The 16220-nt window shown below is 40.8% G+C and overlaps 1 protein-coding gene across 1 annotated transcript; it reads right to left on the reverse strand.

Moving 5' to 3' along the window:
* Nucleotides 1–9769: 9769 nt before the first annotated feature.
* Nucleotides 9770–11534, reverse strand: LOC137814469 (heavy metal-associated isoprenylated plant protein 6-like). Its single transcript, XM_068617238.1, has 5 exons — nucleotides 11463–11534; nucleotides 11231–11378; nucleotides 10873–11117; nucleotides 10606–10684; nucleotides 9770–10453 (listed from the first exon to the last, which is right to left on the reverse strand). Exons 1-5 carry the CDS (start codon nucleotides 11469–11471, stop codon nucleotides 9855–9857), a joined length of 1080 nt encoding a protein of 359 aa, XP_068473339.1. The 5' UTR covers nucleotides 11472–11534; the 3' UTR covers nucleotides 9770–9854.
* Nucleotides 11535–16220: the final 4686 nt, after the last annotated feature.

A 16220-nucleotide genomic window follows, 5' to 3' on the forward strand; every position in this document is an offset into this window, starting at 1 on the left:
CGCTTCGGACATGCCCGGGATCGATCCCGACTTCTTGTGCCATCATCTGGCGATGGACAACATGGTGAGACCGGTGCGGCAAAGAAGGAGGAAATTTAACGAAGAGAGGAGGCAGGCGATTAGGGACGAAACCCAGAAACTCCTCGCTGCAGGCCACATCAGGGAAGTCCAGTACCCTGAGTGGTTGGCGAATGTCGTGCTGGTGAAGAAGAGCAACGGGAAATGGCGCATGTGCGTCGATTTCACCGACCTGAATAAGGCTTGCCCAAAGGATTCATATCCTTTACCAAGCATTGATGCCCTGGTTGATAGTGCTGCAGGGTGCAAGCTGCTGAGTTTCCTGGACGCCTTCTCGGGCTATAATCAGATCAAGATGCATCCCATGGATGAAGAAAAAACAGCCTTCATGACGGAGAGGTCGTGCTACTGCTATAAGGTGATGCCGTTTGGGCTGAAGAATGCGGGGGCCACGTACCAGAGGCTGATGGACCGAGTACTTGCACCAATGCTGGGAAGGAACGTGCAAGCTTACGTCGATGACATGGTCGTGACCTCGCAGGAGAAAAGCAAGCACGTGGCAGACTTGGAAGAATTGTTCATGACGATCGCCAAGTTCAAGTTGAAGCTCAACCCGGAGAAATGCATTTTCGGCGTGGAGGCTGGAAAATTTTTGGGTTTTCTCTTGACTGAAAGAGGAATAGAGGCCAACCCGGACAAGTGTGCCGCCATCTTGGCGATGAGAAGCCCGACTACAGTGAAAGAGGTGCAGCAGCTGACGGGTCGGATGGCGGCCCTATCCCGCTTCGTGTCAGCGAGCGGAGAAAAGGGACATCCCTATTTCCAGTGTCTGCGGCGCAATAACAAGTTCGCTTGGACGAAAGAGTGCGAGGAAGCCTTCGTCAAGCTGAAGGAATATTTGGCGAGCCCGCCGGTTCTGTGCAAACCACTGGCGGGAATCCCTCTCAGGTTGTATTTCGCTGTGACTGAGAGGGCGGTGAGTGCGGTGCTCGCCCAGGACCAGGATCAAGCTCAGAAGCCTATTTATTTCGTGAGTAAGGTGTTGCAGGGCCCAGAAACGAGGTATCAGGCCCTGGAGAAGGCTGCTTTGGCTGTGGTGTTTTCGGCGAGGAGGTTGCGCCACTACTTCCACAGCTTCACAATACTGGTGATGATTGACCTGCCCATCCAGAAGGTCTTGAAGAAGCCTGACGTTGCAGGAAGAATGGTGAAGTGGGCAGTGGAGTTGTCAGAGTTTGACATTAAATATGAGCCTCGAGGCCCGATCAAAGGGCAAATCTTCGCAGATTTTGTAGTCGAGCTCTCTTCAGAGGCGACGCGGGTTGAAGGAGATGATTTCCGTTGGGTTCTCTCGGTGGATGGATCGTCAAACCAGCAGGGTAGCGGTGCTGGGGTCATATTGGAAGGACCCAACGGCGTGCTGATCGAACAATCGTTGAGATTCGCCTTCAAAGCCAGCAACAATCAAGCAGAGTATGAGGCGCTGATCGCCGGGATTCTGCTGGCTAAGGAAATGGGAGCCAGAGTGCTGATGGCTAAGAGTGACTCGCTGCTAGTCACAGGGCAAGTAACAGGCGAGTTCCAGGCTAAGGATCCACAAATGGCGGCTTACTTGGCGTATGTGCAGGAATTGAAGAGTTCCTTTGCCTCTTTTGAAGTGGTGCATGTGCCCCGAGAACAGAATGCCCGAGCTGACTTGCTTGCTAAGCTCGCCAGCTCAGGCAAGGGGGGTAGGCAGAGGACAGTGATTCAAGAAACTTTGAAGACGCCGAGGGCATTTGTGGCAGATCACCTGGTCCTTCAGATAAGCAGGTCGACAGAGAGAGCAGCGAGAAGCCATAAGTCTTTGACGCAAGAAACTCTGAGATCGCCGAGAATTAGAGCATGTCGAGGAGAGAAAGTGGACGTGATGCATGTCTGTGCCACCCACGAGCCAGACACTTGGATAACACAGTACAAACGGTGCCTGGCGGATGGCCTCCTCCCGCTAGATCCAACAGAAGCTAGGAAGGTAAAGAAAAATTCCAGCAAGTATACATTGATTGATGGCGAGCTGTACAGGTTTGGATTCACTCACCCACTCCTGGAATGTATACACGGCGAGAAGTGCACGAGGATCATGGCAGAGCTCCACGAGGGAATATGTGGAAGTCACGTCGGGGGTCGAGCTCTGGCCGCGAGGACTCTCCGTGCAGGCTACTATTGGCCATCCATGAGAGAAGATTGCAAGAAGTACGCCCAGTGCTGCAAACAATGCCAGCAGCACGCCGATTGGCACAAGGCACCTCCCGAGGAGTTGAAGTCGATCTATAGCCCTTGGCCGTTTCATACTTGGGGAATCAACATCCTGGGACCTTTTCCACTGGCGATCAGGCAGATGAAATACTTGGTGGTGGCGATTGAGTATTTCACCAAGTGGATTGAAGCAGAACCAGTGGCCCAGATCACCGCGCACAAGATCGAAGGCTTTGTATGGAAGAATATTGTGTGCCGGTTTGGAGTGCCTAAGCGCCTGGTATCAGATAATGGGACTCAGTTTGCGAGCCACCTGTTGAAGAAGCTTTGCGAAGGGGTCGGAATTCAGCAAGTGTTTGCATCCGTCGAGCACCCTCAGACTAATGGCCAGGTGGAATCAGCTAACCGGGTGTTGCTGAGAGGTTTGAAGAGAAGGCTTGAGAAAGCCAAGGGAAGTTGGGCTGAGGAGGTACCCCGAATAGTTTGGGCGTACCACACCACCGAGCAGTCAGGAACCCATGAGACCCCGTTTAGCTTGGTCTATGGGTGTGATGCCATGATTCCAGTCGAGATTCAGGAGAGCTCGCCGAGATTCCAGAACTTTGTAGAGGAAGACTCGAATGAAAAGAGAAGACTGAACCTGGATCTGCTGGACGAAGTCAGGGAGGAGGCAAGGCTGAAGGCTGAGGCGGTGAAGAGAAGGGTCGAGCGAAGGTACAACTCAAAGGTGATGCCAAGGCAGTTTAGAGAAGGCAATCTGGTGATGAGAAAGGCCCACCAGTACGAGATGGAGAATAAGCTATCACCCAAGTGGACTGGACCGTTCAGAATAACCGAGGCACTCGGAAACGGAGCCTATCGCTTGGAGACGTTGGAAGGGGGGGCGATCCCTCGTACCTGGAACGCCACACACCTGAAGTTGTACTATAGCTAAGAGCTTTGTAAGTAAAGACAAACACAAATATTACATCGCAATGTCTCTGTTAAAACAGTTTTAAGGGGGCACTCTTTTTTCTCTAAGGAGGCCACCCAATAAAAGAAGAGTTTTCGAAGTATAAGGTGTTCTCAGATTGCATATGTGTTATTTCCAAAAGTTTCGAAGAAAGACCTTGTCATTCGTACATGATTTAAGGCACGAAAAGATATGCCGCGTGTTTTCTAAAGTTTTAAAGTCCTCATCGTTTTTCGGCGATTTGAGGCACCAGTTAAGTTTTTAAAGTCCTCATCGTTTTTCGGCGATCGGAGGCACCAGATGGAAGACCTCAACGCCCTCGCGCGTTTTGAGGCAAGTTAAAAGACCTCCTCGCCGTTGAGCGAGTGCAGGCGAGAAAGAGAAAAAGTCCTCCGTGTTTCTGGGAGCGAGAAGATGTAACTCCCGGGACAACGTAGAGGCAAGTTAAAGACCTCCTCGCCGTTGTGCGGGCGCAGGCGAGAAAGGTCCTCAGTGCATCCAGGGGGGAGGAGATGTACGCCCTGGGCAAGTTGAGGCACCGGATAAAGTCCTTATCGCCGTTGTGCGAACTAAGGCCCATCAAAGACCTCCTCGCCGTCGAGCGAGTGCGGGCGTGAGAAAGAAAAGGTCCTTAGTGCATCCAGGGGGGAGGAGATGTACACCCTGGGCAAGTTGAGGCACCTGACAAAGTCCTTCTCGCCGTCGAGCGAGTTAAGGCCGTTTAAAGTCCTTCTCGCCGTCGAGCGAGTTCAGGCGAGTAAAGTCCTTCTCGCCGATGAGCGAGTTCAGGCGAGTTAAAAGACCTTCTCGCTTGTGCGCGAGTATAGGCAAGATAAAATCCTTCTCGTCTTGAACGAGTTCAGGTACGACGAAGAGGGTGGAAGAAGCTTGGAAGGCTGGCTAAGGTAGGTTCGAAGAGAACGCCTAGCCAGCCAGTCACTAGCTCTGGGGTTCAGGTTGGTAAAGGAAGATCCCGAAGGGCATTTCTGCCTCAGATAAAGAAATGGTTGCCAAAGCCTGAGGCTAAGGAAAGCTGGTGTTACCAAGAGGTCTAGGCGATCGCGAAAAGTGCAAACACGGCGAGAAGGTTGAGAGACTTGTTTGATAAAGCGGGTCGAGTGGGACGTTGTTTGAACCGATGTTTGGATCACAGTTCGTTGCTTGGAACTTTTCTTACGACCAGGTTAGTGCCTCAGAGGTACAAGTTGTTTAAAGCGATTATTGCTCAAGTTTGAATCGGCTCGGAGCAGTTACGTCAAACGTCATGTTTGCAAAATCGCTAAGTTAAACGCAGCAGAATTAAACATACAAAGAAAGTAAAGCGCTCAAAAGGAGTCAGAAGAAATGTCCGAGTTTCGCTATTGAAATAAGAAGCTGTTCAAAATACGTGTGCAAGAGTTTTTTACAAGGCAAATATAGGTGAATTCATAAAGAAGCAGATGGGGTAGAATTGGTTGAGCCTTCGGCGGGAACGACCTTTCCATCTACTACTTCATTGTTTAATGACACCATGCTGAGGTCGAGATCAGGGAATAGGCATGCGAACTGTTCTCGAGCGGCATCAAACCCGGCAACCAGAATCTGAGCAGAGCTTAGCTTAAGTTCTTCAATTTGCTTTTGAAATCCTTCAACCTGCTGCTTAAGCTCCTTGTTCTGCTGCTCCAGCTCTTCGACCTGTTTTCGGAGTTGTTTGTTGGTCTCTTGAGCTTGAAGAAGGTCGTCAGCCACCTTCTTGGATTCTGTTTGAGCTTGGGCCAGCTCGGTGGCCATCTTCACCTTCTCTTTGTTTGCCTCAGAGAGATCAGCTATGGCGTCGTCTCTTGCTTTCTCTACTTGCCCAAGTAGTTTCTCGCGGTCGATCGACCTTTGCTCCAGCCTCTGTACCTTGTCAGCATTGGCTTGAATTTGAGCCTCTAGGTCGCTCGCCTTGGTACGTAGAGGCACGATTCTGCTTTCAAGTTCAACTTTTTCTTGGGCAAGTTCATGAACTTTGCGGCGAAGGTCAACAGCTTCCTTGCGCGCAAGCCTAAGCTCGGTGTTTAAGGCATCCTCCACTCGAGAATGTTCCATTTCCGCGAGCGTTAGGCTGAATGACACCTTCTCCACCTCGACCTTCATTGTGCTGTTCTCGGTCTTGAGGTTGTAGATGTCATCCTGTAGCCGCCTGGTGGAGCTCTCCACAGCTCTTGTTATGATTGATGGGATATCCTCTGCAATGGTTTTGAGTTTAGCAGTCAGAGGTTCCCACATCCTCGTGACCTCGAGGGAAAGATTTGAAGCTTGGAGAGGCGCCAGGGGGGCTTGTTGAGGGTCCTCGTCGCCGCCTTCCTTCACAATATTTTCGGTGGTTGCTTCTTGGCGCGGCGACGCAATCGGGGACTCGGTGATTAGGATTGGAGAGGTGTGAGCGACCTCATCCCCGATTGGAGTGATTCCTGCAGCTGAAGTGTTGGAAGGAGGACCCCCTCCTGCTGATATATGTGGTGTAGAGGCGCTTGGGGGGTCCTCTAAGAAGTTTGGCTCCGAGGCCTCAGTTGCAGGTGGCGCAGTGGCCAATGGAACCGCTTGGACTGGTGGTGAAGGAGCTCGTGGCGTTGGCGATGAGGGAGGAGGGGCAGGTGTTGACGGTGGTGTTGAAGCTGGAAGAGGGGGTGGGGCAGGTGGAGAAGGTGGTGCCACCCTTGTCCTCTTTGTAACGAGGCCATCCTCGGTGACCTCGTCGTCCTCTTCCTCATCCTCTTGGACAACTTGGGGGGCCTTCCGCTTTGGCCTCTTAAGGACCAGTTTCTTTCGTTGGGTAGGCGCCTTAGGCGGTGATCGCCCCTGGATGATGGCCTTCTCGACCGCTGAGTTGGGAACGGTCTGGGAACCGCTCGCCAACCCGTGGTTGCGGGCGAGCGCCTTTAAATCGGCGAGCATATTCTTACCCAACATGGTGTCTGCGTAAAATGAAAGTGCATAAGTTAGCTCAAAGGAGAATGGAGTAAGTGTACAAGGCAATGAAGCAGCAAAAGCAGGCATATGCAGAAAAGATAAAACCAAAGTCTTGTGTGTATCGCACAAGACGCACAGAAACAATATCAGAAGCAATGTTAAGACAAAGATGTTGCGTCCCAACCTATTTGAAATTCCAACTGGTCCTCAAAGAACTCGAAGGAAATCAGGGTGGGGGTCAAGAATGTTATGTGGGCATCTGCCACCCTCTTCCAGAAGAGACAAAGGTCTCTGTCCAAAGCTCCCATGCTATCAGGACTTCTGGGCCTCCTGAAGCAGCTTTTGGACTCCTTTTTCCCCTTGTCCACCCAGTACAAGGGGAAACCGTCGAGAAGGGAAGGGTCTTTGTCGTTTGCGCGAACCTGGATGAATTTCCCCTTCCAATCCTTGTACGACTGCTGGAAGATGGTGAAGATGGATCTCCCAGCAATGGCGTTCAGGCTGACCCACAGGCGATCTCCTGGGTGTTTGGCCTCAAACAGAAATAAAAATACGTCCACTGACGCAGGCAGCCCCAGGTGGGCACATGTTATCTCGAAGGCTCGGACAAACGCCCAGCTGTTGGGGTGAAGCTGGGCGGCGGCGATATTGAGCTCGGTTAAGAGTTCCCTCTCAAATCGAGTGAGAGGGAACCTGAGTTTGACCTTCTTGAAGAAAGTGGTGTAGACGAAGCAGAAGGGCCCGTCGGCGCTCACTTTATCATCGGCGCACACTGGCAGAGTGGCGGGGCAAGGAAGCACCATCATTCTCTCATCGTGCTCCTTGTGGAATGATTGGTGGACCTCGTCCCCATTGGTCAATCGCAGAACCGCTCCCGCGGTGTTCACCGACGACGTTTCCTTTAAGAGGGTTGAGCTAGCCCATGAGTATAAAACCTTGAAGTCTGGCAGAGGGATGGGGGCTCCTCCAGCGTTTGGTGGAGTCGCCTGGGCCAAAGCGGTTTGAGAAGGCGCAGGCCTCACAGCCTGCGAAGAGGGAACGCCACGAACTTGCGTGGGGTCGTGTGCTTGTGTAGGAGGGTTTCGCGCTGATGGAGGGGGGTTTGGGGTGATCTTCGTGCGAGTCATGGTAGCAACTGCAAACGAAGGAGGAAGGAAAAATAATCAGGAGGGTTACAAAGGCTGACTCGATCATGAAAGGAAGGTGAAAGACGAACGAATGCGAGTTCATTGCGACAATCGGCAAAGCCCTAAGTCACGCAGAAGGAGAAATGGAAAAACAGCCCACAGCGTATGCACCAGACAGTTACAGGATGATGCGAATCGGTGAAAATGCAAGAAAACCCAGCAGATGAAAGAAAGTAGTTACCTTTCGATGATCAGGAGAACGTTGAAAGGAGGTGGTGATCTGGAGCGTCGAGGAATGTCGAGAGTTTTCGCAGAAGGAAATAAGAGCGTACGCAAGTGTGAGAAAGGTGATGGAACAACAGGAGCGTAAGGGGTTTAAGGGTTTTCGAAATAAGTTTGGAAGCGCTAACGACAGACGGAGAGAGCCGTTGATGAGAGCCACGTGTCGAACGATGCGCGAAGAGTTTGGTGGAGCGTCAGAGCAGCAGAAAGTACTACCGCTTGGAATTCTGCGCCCATGCCACGTAGACCGGTGTTAACAAAGGCTTTTTCAGTCTTTTCGCTAGACAAGTCTTCGCTTAAGACTGGGGGGCTTGTGTACCGCCCTGATGGTCGGATGCGATGACGTGGCATCCTGTTACAGTGTAGGCGTGTTGACAAGGCGCCAGGTTGACAGTTGGGAAGGAAGTCGGGAGGCACGTGTAGTCGCCGATAGTTAAGTTGGCGTGTTCCGATCTCCAGCTTACTAGAATAGGCGATCGCCAGGTTGAGGACGAAGTCGCCAGATGCAGACTCAGGTGACCAGGCAGTCGGAGATCGCCAGAACAAGCACATCGCCGAAGTCAAAAGAGAAGCAGATTATGAAGGCGGCCGGCGAGACCACAGGGAAGGTGTATGAAGGCCCTACCTCGCCAGTTTCAGTAAAGATCGCACTCCTGAGTTAGCTATGCACTGGGCAGCACCATGCATAGGTAACTTAGCCAAAATAAGAGTAGAAGTAGCGCCAAGTCAGGGAGCCTCCAGATGATGGCACGTGTACGGTTGGATACGAGCCACGTGTCCAAGTCAGTAACTGCCAGGAGAGAGAAAATCACCAGGTATATAAGAGTTCCTAACAGATTTCCTAAGGTACGCACGTTCAGTTCATACTTTACGCTTGCGAGTGACAGAGCTGTTTGTGAGAGAGATTTGCACGGTTCCAGTTCTTAGTATTTGGTGATACCGTCACTGACTTGAGCGTCGGAGTGCGATCGGCCGCAGCGGCGCCGTATCGTTTCTTTGCAGGTTCTTGAGATAGATCCAGAGGAGGAACGGAAGTGAGAAGCGGCGCGCACGTCGATCCTCTGACGAGGCATTCTCCAGCGCTCCGGTCAACAGGCAGGATCAGCTAGTATATATGGAACAAATCTTAATATTTTGCTTATGGTTATGATTTTATCTTAATTGAATAGTTTAGGGTTTGACTTCTAAAATTATCATAAAAGTCAATCTAAAACTATATGATCTTTTAACGAAGTATTGAGGCGATTACACTATTAAAATCTTAAACAATTATTTAAAAAACATTTTCCATTACAAGATGATAAAAAGTTTTGATTATAGTGGTAAATAAATGTAGAGCGGAAAATAATTGATAAAGAAAATAAATAAAACAATGGTAGGCTATATTTCTATCTACTTTTATTTATATATCTATCTCTAAACAATGTTCTATTAATTTTATAAAACTACATGATTTTAAAGTATTTTGTCCTTATTTAATTCTATACTCTCAAACAATTAAATATTCGGTATAATTTCTTATATATTTTTCTTGAATTATTTATTTTCTATTTTCATATATTTACATCTCTTCTTGTAACGAAAAAAGGGTAGTAAGTCAAATTGTGATTTTGGTCATGCCATGTTTGTAATTGTAATCTTTTAACATTTAATAAATTTAGAAACATTGTAGAATATCTGTATACATTATCCATCCAAAATAATTTTTTTTCACAGTAATATTTTTGTATTAAAAATATTTAATCTGTATAAATCTAAATATATACTGATGACAAAAATGAAATTCCTCAATAATGTATATATTATTCTTCAAAGACCTATTGAATTGTGGTGGTTGACAAAATCATTTAGAAAGTTAATTAGATTTAATGAAAAAGTAGTGTGACAGAATTAACAAAAAAACTGCAAAAGTTAGATAACAATCCATTAAATAAAGATTCCCCTCCAACACATACAATAACCTATCTCCATTTAAACACAAAACACATGGAGCCAAACCCTAGACTCATCAAACACTAAATCTAAATACTACAAATAAAACACAAAAAAGATAACTTCTAAAGTTGCTGGGATTGATTTGTAATTAATTTGCATAAAATAAAACACAAAAAAACAAAACCAACAAGAACCACAAAGCTATATAGAACTCGATTTTTTTAACAAAATTATCTGGACCAGGTGGTCGTACGCAATCACTATATCAATATTTATCATCGTGATGTAATCAAAATTTAAATTTGTATAAAATTGATATTATTTATATTCTATAATCAAATCTAATAATAAAATATCGAGAAACAAATGGTTCACATAACGAAACAAGCATTAGGATTCTCATCGCTAAACATCTGCGGAGGAGGATGATGGGGATTGAAGTAGAACGGCGGTGGTGGTTGTTGCTGTACCATGTACCCTTGGTTTCCATACCCATTCTGGTATTGGTCATGGTAATTCCCGTAATTACTGTCATACCCTGAATGAACCTCTACCGAGTAACCACCACTACTACTACTTTGACCTGGTCCATAACCGTCGTACCAGTACATAGGTGGAGGTGGGTAAGCGTACCCGTAGAGCTCCATTTTGTTAACCTCAACCTTCGGTACACCCTCTTCTTTTTCTCCACCCCCTTTCTTAACACCACCACCTTCTTTCTTCTCCTTCACCTTCTCTTCCTTATTATCCTTCACCTTCTCCTTCTCTTCCTTATTATCCTTCACCTTCTCCTTCTCCATCCCCTTCTCTTCCTTATGATCCTCTTTCTTTTCACTCTTTTTATTGACTGGGACCACCTCAACCTTCCTCCTCAGCTTTTCTTCCAGATACGCCACCATTCCATTCACATCCATCGTGCCATTTACGCTCACCCAGTTCTTGCTTGCATCTATGTTCACCGATTCAACCCCTGCACAAAACACGTCGCCTTAATAATTTAATTTTTTAAAAAGTAAATATACTACTCACGTTTAAATTTAATATTGTGGGCTCCGTTATCATCATCCTAATATACTACAACTATTATAATTTAAAATAATTTAAAATACTCGAACGCCCAACCTTTGATCTTTAGGATAACCCTTCGAATTTTCTGAATGCAACCTTCACAGTGCAATCGGATCTTCAACACCACCGGGCCCTGGACCAATATCAAAACAATTAATACCACCACAATTGAACAAGTCACGCCATTTAACTGAATCATCTCGAATAAAACGGCAAAACAGTAAAATAACGATTCAATTCCAATGAAATTAACTTTTTGTTTCGTCAACGCTCCGCTAACCGTATTGCTGAAGGCGAGAAAAAAAAATTGAAACAACGCACCTGTTTCGGGGTTTTTCCTTCGGTTTTCTTATCTGCCGGCTTCTTCTCTTCTGTTATATTCTCTTCCACCTTTTTCTCCGGTGGTTTACTGGCGGCGCCGGAATCTTTTTTCGGTTGAGGAGAAATAATCTCTACCTTCTGCCGAGTCTTGTCCGCTAGTTTAGTTCGCACTACGGCAGGGTCGACACCCTTCCCAATAACCGTTACCTTGTTACCAAATAGATCGGCATTAACGTCTTCCACACCTGCATCCGCAAAAGACTATGAATGTTGTTGTTGTAATCTCATTTTCAGTTAACTAATGGATAAACAGTAAGGGGAAAACGCTTGATCGAGATCTGAATAGTGAGAGTAATACCGTTGAACTTGCGAACGGCGCGTTTGATCTTCTTGGCGCATCCCTCGCAATGCAAATCGAGTTTCAAAACGACAGGGACGGGTACGTCGTTTTGCTTTCCTCCCGATTCAGGCATATTATCGCCCTCATTCTTCGCCTTCCCTTTTTTCTGCCATGCACAAAAAAAATCAACATAACCGAAGTGAACACTGAATGGTATTCCAGAAATTATGATGTAGAAATAAGAACTAACCTCTGCCATGTTTGTGTTTCAAGGAACAGAGTTGTTTTGTAGACTGAGATGTGCCTTTGAAAAATAAATACAAGGAATGCTATTGTCCTTATAAAGAAAAAAGAAAAAAAAGATTTTTTAAGTTAATAAAGTTATTGAAATCTACAGATTTCGAAAATTGAAAATTTTATACGAGTTGTCTAATTATGCATCATTTTAGTGTGAGATAAAAAAATCGTGTTTGATTTACAATTTGCATTTATGTTAATTGTATTTTATTTTAAAACCAGTATTAAAGTAATCGTGTTTGATTTACAATTTTCATTAATTTTTATTGGATTTTATTTTTATTTTAAAACCAGTATTAAAGTAATCGTGCTTGATTCATTAATGTTAATTGGATTTTATTTTTTTAATTTTAAAACCAGTATTAAAGTAATCGTGTTTATTTACAACTTTCATTAATGTTATTGGATTTTATTTTTCATATTTTATTTTAAGGTAATCGTGTTGGATTTACAATTTTCATTAATGTTAATTGGATTTATTTTTTATATATTTTAAAATCAGTATTAAAGTTGTGTTGACAGTGAGATTGTGTCAGAAGATTTAAATCCATCCAATTTAATATATATTTTTCTAAAATTGCACCTGGTTAAAAAATTAAAAAGAAAGAAGAGTCAAGGGAGTGAGAATGAGTCACAGTTATGTATGGGGTTGCATTATGCTGTATGTATGTATGCGATCATGATATTGACATGAGATGGTATGATATATCTATTTCTTGCTTATATGTGTATTTATTTATTTATTGATGTTTTGGACAATATGAAATATTCCACGTGGAGAGAAAACCTTATTTTTATTTCCGATGTTGGCGCGTGTAGTTTTGGATAAAATTGAATATTTGACCGGACGCTAACTTGACGGAAAGTGACTGATTTACCCCTGGCAGGAAAAAAAGCGTGTACACTTTTGAGAAGCCGTAGAAACCAATGAAAGTGAAAAATAACCGTTGGGTTTGACACAGAACACAGATTTTGAAAACGGAGGAGTACACTGTGAAATGTGGAGCAGAGAACCCAATTAATGAAGGTCAGTGTCGTGGGCTTCCCCTAGGAAAGGGGGGAATTGCTTTCCCTCAATTTGAAATATCAAATTTGTTTTTATAATATTTATATCAGATGATGTTGATTGAAGGCGGGTGGTGGAGATATGTGCAGAAAAATTATACTTTTGATGATTTTTAAAATTGTATATAATTTTTTTTATGTGATAGTGATATATTTAAAAGAAATATATATAGTAATAAATAAAGTTGTAATTAAATGATATAAAAAATATTAAAATAATATTGTTAAGAGTTATAATGAGGTTATATAAAAAAATTGAAATTGTGTATATGTTACTACCCTAATTACATTGAGGTGTGTGGATGTGGTGACTATGTTTAAAAGCAAGGTCAAGACTAGGTAATTTCAAATATAAGGCTTTGTTTGTATGCGAGTGAATACTATTCACTCTATTCACTCGGATTGAAAAGCAAATAAAATATGTGTTTGTGTATGTGTAATGGTGACGAAAGAAAAACGATAAACAATTGGTTACAGGAGAATAGAAAAAAAATCTTCGATGTGCAGCGAAAAAAAGCAACAAAACCAACAAAAAGTTTAAATAACATTACTAAAAAGTCAAAATTATCCTTAACTTTATATATATAAAATAACATTATATATATTACAATAATAATAATAAATTATAAACAATAATAAAAATATAAAAATAAATTACATGTTTAATAATAATTAAAATAAATCTTTTAAATAATAATATCAATAATAATAAAAAATTAATTTTAATTTGATTTGATGAAAATATTTTTTAAAATGTATTTATAATAAAAAAATTATTCAATAAAAATAAATATTTTTTACATCAAATATTTTAATTAACTTAAATCTATAAAAAAAAATATCATATTCTATTATTCAAAAAAATTTAAAGATAAGGGTAAATTTGTAAAATTACATTTTACACATTTTAAAGAAATTAAAAATCTCCTCATAACCATCATATCACTCACAAATTTCAATAAACTTTCATCACAAATCCAGTCTAACATACATTAATCCAAACAACTTCACTTTCTTTACACTTTCCTCTCAAATCACTTCAAATTCACTCCCTCAAATTTTTTCCCCAATCCAAACACAACCTAAAGGATTTTTATGATAATATTGATTGAAACGGTGAAAATATGACTTCCTAAAATTAGATTCTCAAACATGTTTTTGATAATGAATTGGATATGGAAGATAGTTTGTAGTATTGAGGTATATATGTTCTAAAAAATTCATCTAAAATGATTTGTTGTATTTGTTATTGTAATTTGTGATCACCTTTCTCACTTAATATGTTGTTCTTTCATAAAAGCGATTTTCAAAAGTTATAGGACATTCATTTCAAAATTTGAAGTGTTCAGGATTTCTAAAATTATTGATTCTAAAGTTATGGTTCTATATATTCTCGAAAGTCAATTTTTAAATGAAAAAAAAAATGAGAAATCCTTAAGAGTGAATATAAATTTTAAAATGTAATCTTGTATAGTTTCCAAATTTTATAATAAAAAATTATAATTCTATAAATAGTTGTAGGATAGAATTCACTTTCTAAAATGTAAAGTGTGGGTTTTTTTTTCTAACATAAACCAAAATTTAAAAAAAAAATTATGATTTATGAGTTTTACATGGGGATTTCATATGAGATTGATGTGTAGAGAATTAGATGATGTTAATATGGAATAATTTAAGATCTTAGATCTTATAATGCATTATATATGAATGTATGGTCTATAAATGTATCAGTGCATTTATAATCAATAAGGTAAAGGTCATTCGTAAAAGTGTTTACATACTGTGTATTTATGAAACGTATTTGGTGAATGAAGTTATTATAAGTTTTTGTAGGTGTTCTTTACTCCAAATAACCTCTTGAAGTGGCTAATTAAGGTTTTTTATGAGTTTGACTTTGCTATTATTAAATTAAAGTTAGATGCAATATAGTAAGTTATGAGATATGGGGTAAATACATATACTATAAAAAAGACTTTGAGGTTAATGGAAGTAGAAGTTGAAAATGTGATTGTCCTTTTAAATTGTGAAAAAATCCGATAAAGAAAGTTGAATAGTAAATTGTCAATTAATTTATGTATTTTATAATCACAACTTGAAATATACTTTGATAAGTTATTCATTGTGAGAAGTCATGCTTGTTGATATAAAAAAAGTTTAGTAAAACATACAAATATTTTGCTAACAATAAAACACCGTAATGATAAGATTGTCACCATCATAAAGTAAGTTTATAATGTCATTATTGTGTATTGAAGTTTAGAACAAGGTCACTAAACTAAAATGCATCAAATGATGATGCTATTTTAGCAAAACATGTATTTTCATTGTGTAGGTTTAATGAAGGTACAAATATGATGCAAGATATATTTTTGATGCACCCAGATTCACTGAAATTACTTAATTCATTTAACATTATGTTGATGAAGAATAATACCTATAAAACTAACAAGTTTTATGTAATTTTTAGATAATGTAACGTTTTTCTATAACTTTTCAACAACATCTTTTTTATAACAATAGTGTTAATAATCATTAAAACCTTGTAAAATGAGAAATCACTTATCAAAGACAAAAGAGTAATCAAAACTAAGTGAACTACAGAAAAATATCAGTCACAACCATAACGGAAAAGATCAAGAGAAAGGAAGGAGAAAAAAAACTACTTTTTAACTATAAACCCTTAAAGACATTTATGTCATTTCCTTAACTTAAGGGGACTGCAGGAAGCAAAAACCAGGAAAGGTTTTGGAAAGGCCCAAACTATGTTTCATTTTTATGTACATGGTGAAAATGACAATATCTTAATTAATAAGTAGAAAATAAAATACTCAACATAAATATACTTTTTAAGATAAGTTTATTTTTTTTCTATACTTTTTTCCACCTAAATTTACACAGGGTGCACACTAGTCTCATTGTACAGTAAATAAATATCATCGATGTCTCGTTTTCTGTTCAAAGAATATTCACTCACTAATTGCCTCTACAATTCTCGAAGTGCCTTTCACCTAATGTTTACAAATTATAACTAATGTCTAAAAAAAACAACATATGTATAACTATAATAACTATCAATTTTCTTATAACTACTTTTTATTTTATTTTTCATAATATTCTATATAAGAATTATTAAATGTATTTAATATTTTCCAAAATATAAAATACAAACAAACATTTTTTAAGATGAGACAATTATACAAAGATTTAGTCAAATTCCTTATTTATTATATTAATGAAGAAATTTTTAAATATTTGTTATGCTTTTAAGATACTGAATGATTGTTCTAAACAAATATATTGAACAGTTTTTTATTCGTATTATTTTTTTATAAAATAGTAAAGGAGTTCAAACTCTTCTTAAAAAGGGTAATTCAATTTAATGATTATTCACAAATGTTTTTTATTTCATAATTGTCTAGTGTATACGTTTTTATTCTTCTAAAAGATCATTAATTGTTTACCGTCAGAATAATAAACGTTAAAAGTTGTTGTTGTGAAGAAGTCTTTCTCAATCTTATTAGTGTGGGATTGGAGAAGACTTTTCTTTTGAACATTATTAAGTGTGATTCTGGAAGAACGTCATATTTTTTTCCAAATTTAAAGTTAATAATTAAATTAATTTATTTTCTTACAGATTTTAAATTAA

This window comes from Phaseolus vulgaris, chromosome 1, assembly GCF_000499845.2.
Source record: "Phaseolus vulgaris cultivar G19833 chromosome 1, P. vulgaris v2.0, whole genome shotgun sequence".
Taxonomy (NCBI): Eukaryota; Viridiplantae; Streptophyta; class Magnoliopsida; order Fabales; family Fabaceae; genus Phaseolus; species Phaseolus vulgaris.

What these genes read in the sequence shown, in the direction of transcription:
- LOC137814469 (XM_068617238.1), bottom strand. An exon ending in CGCCGTTCGCAAGTTCAACG is followed by an intron (nt 11,118 to 11,230) that starts GTATTACTCTCA and finishes TTGCGGATGCAG; the next exon opens with GTGTGGAAGACGTTAATGCC. An exon ending in AAGGAAAAACCCCGAAACAG is followed by an intron (nt 10,685 to 10,872) that starts GTGCGTTGTTTC and finishes ATATTGGTCCAG; the next exon opens with GGCCCGGTGGTGTTGAAGAT.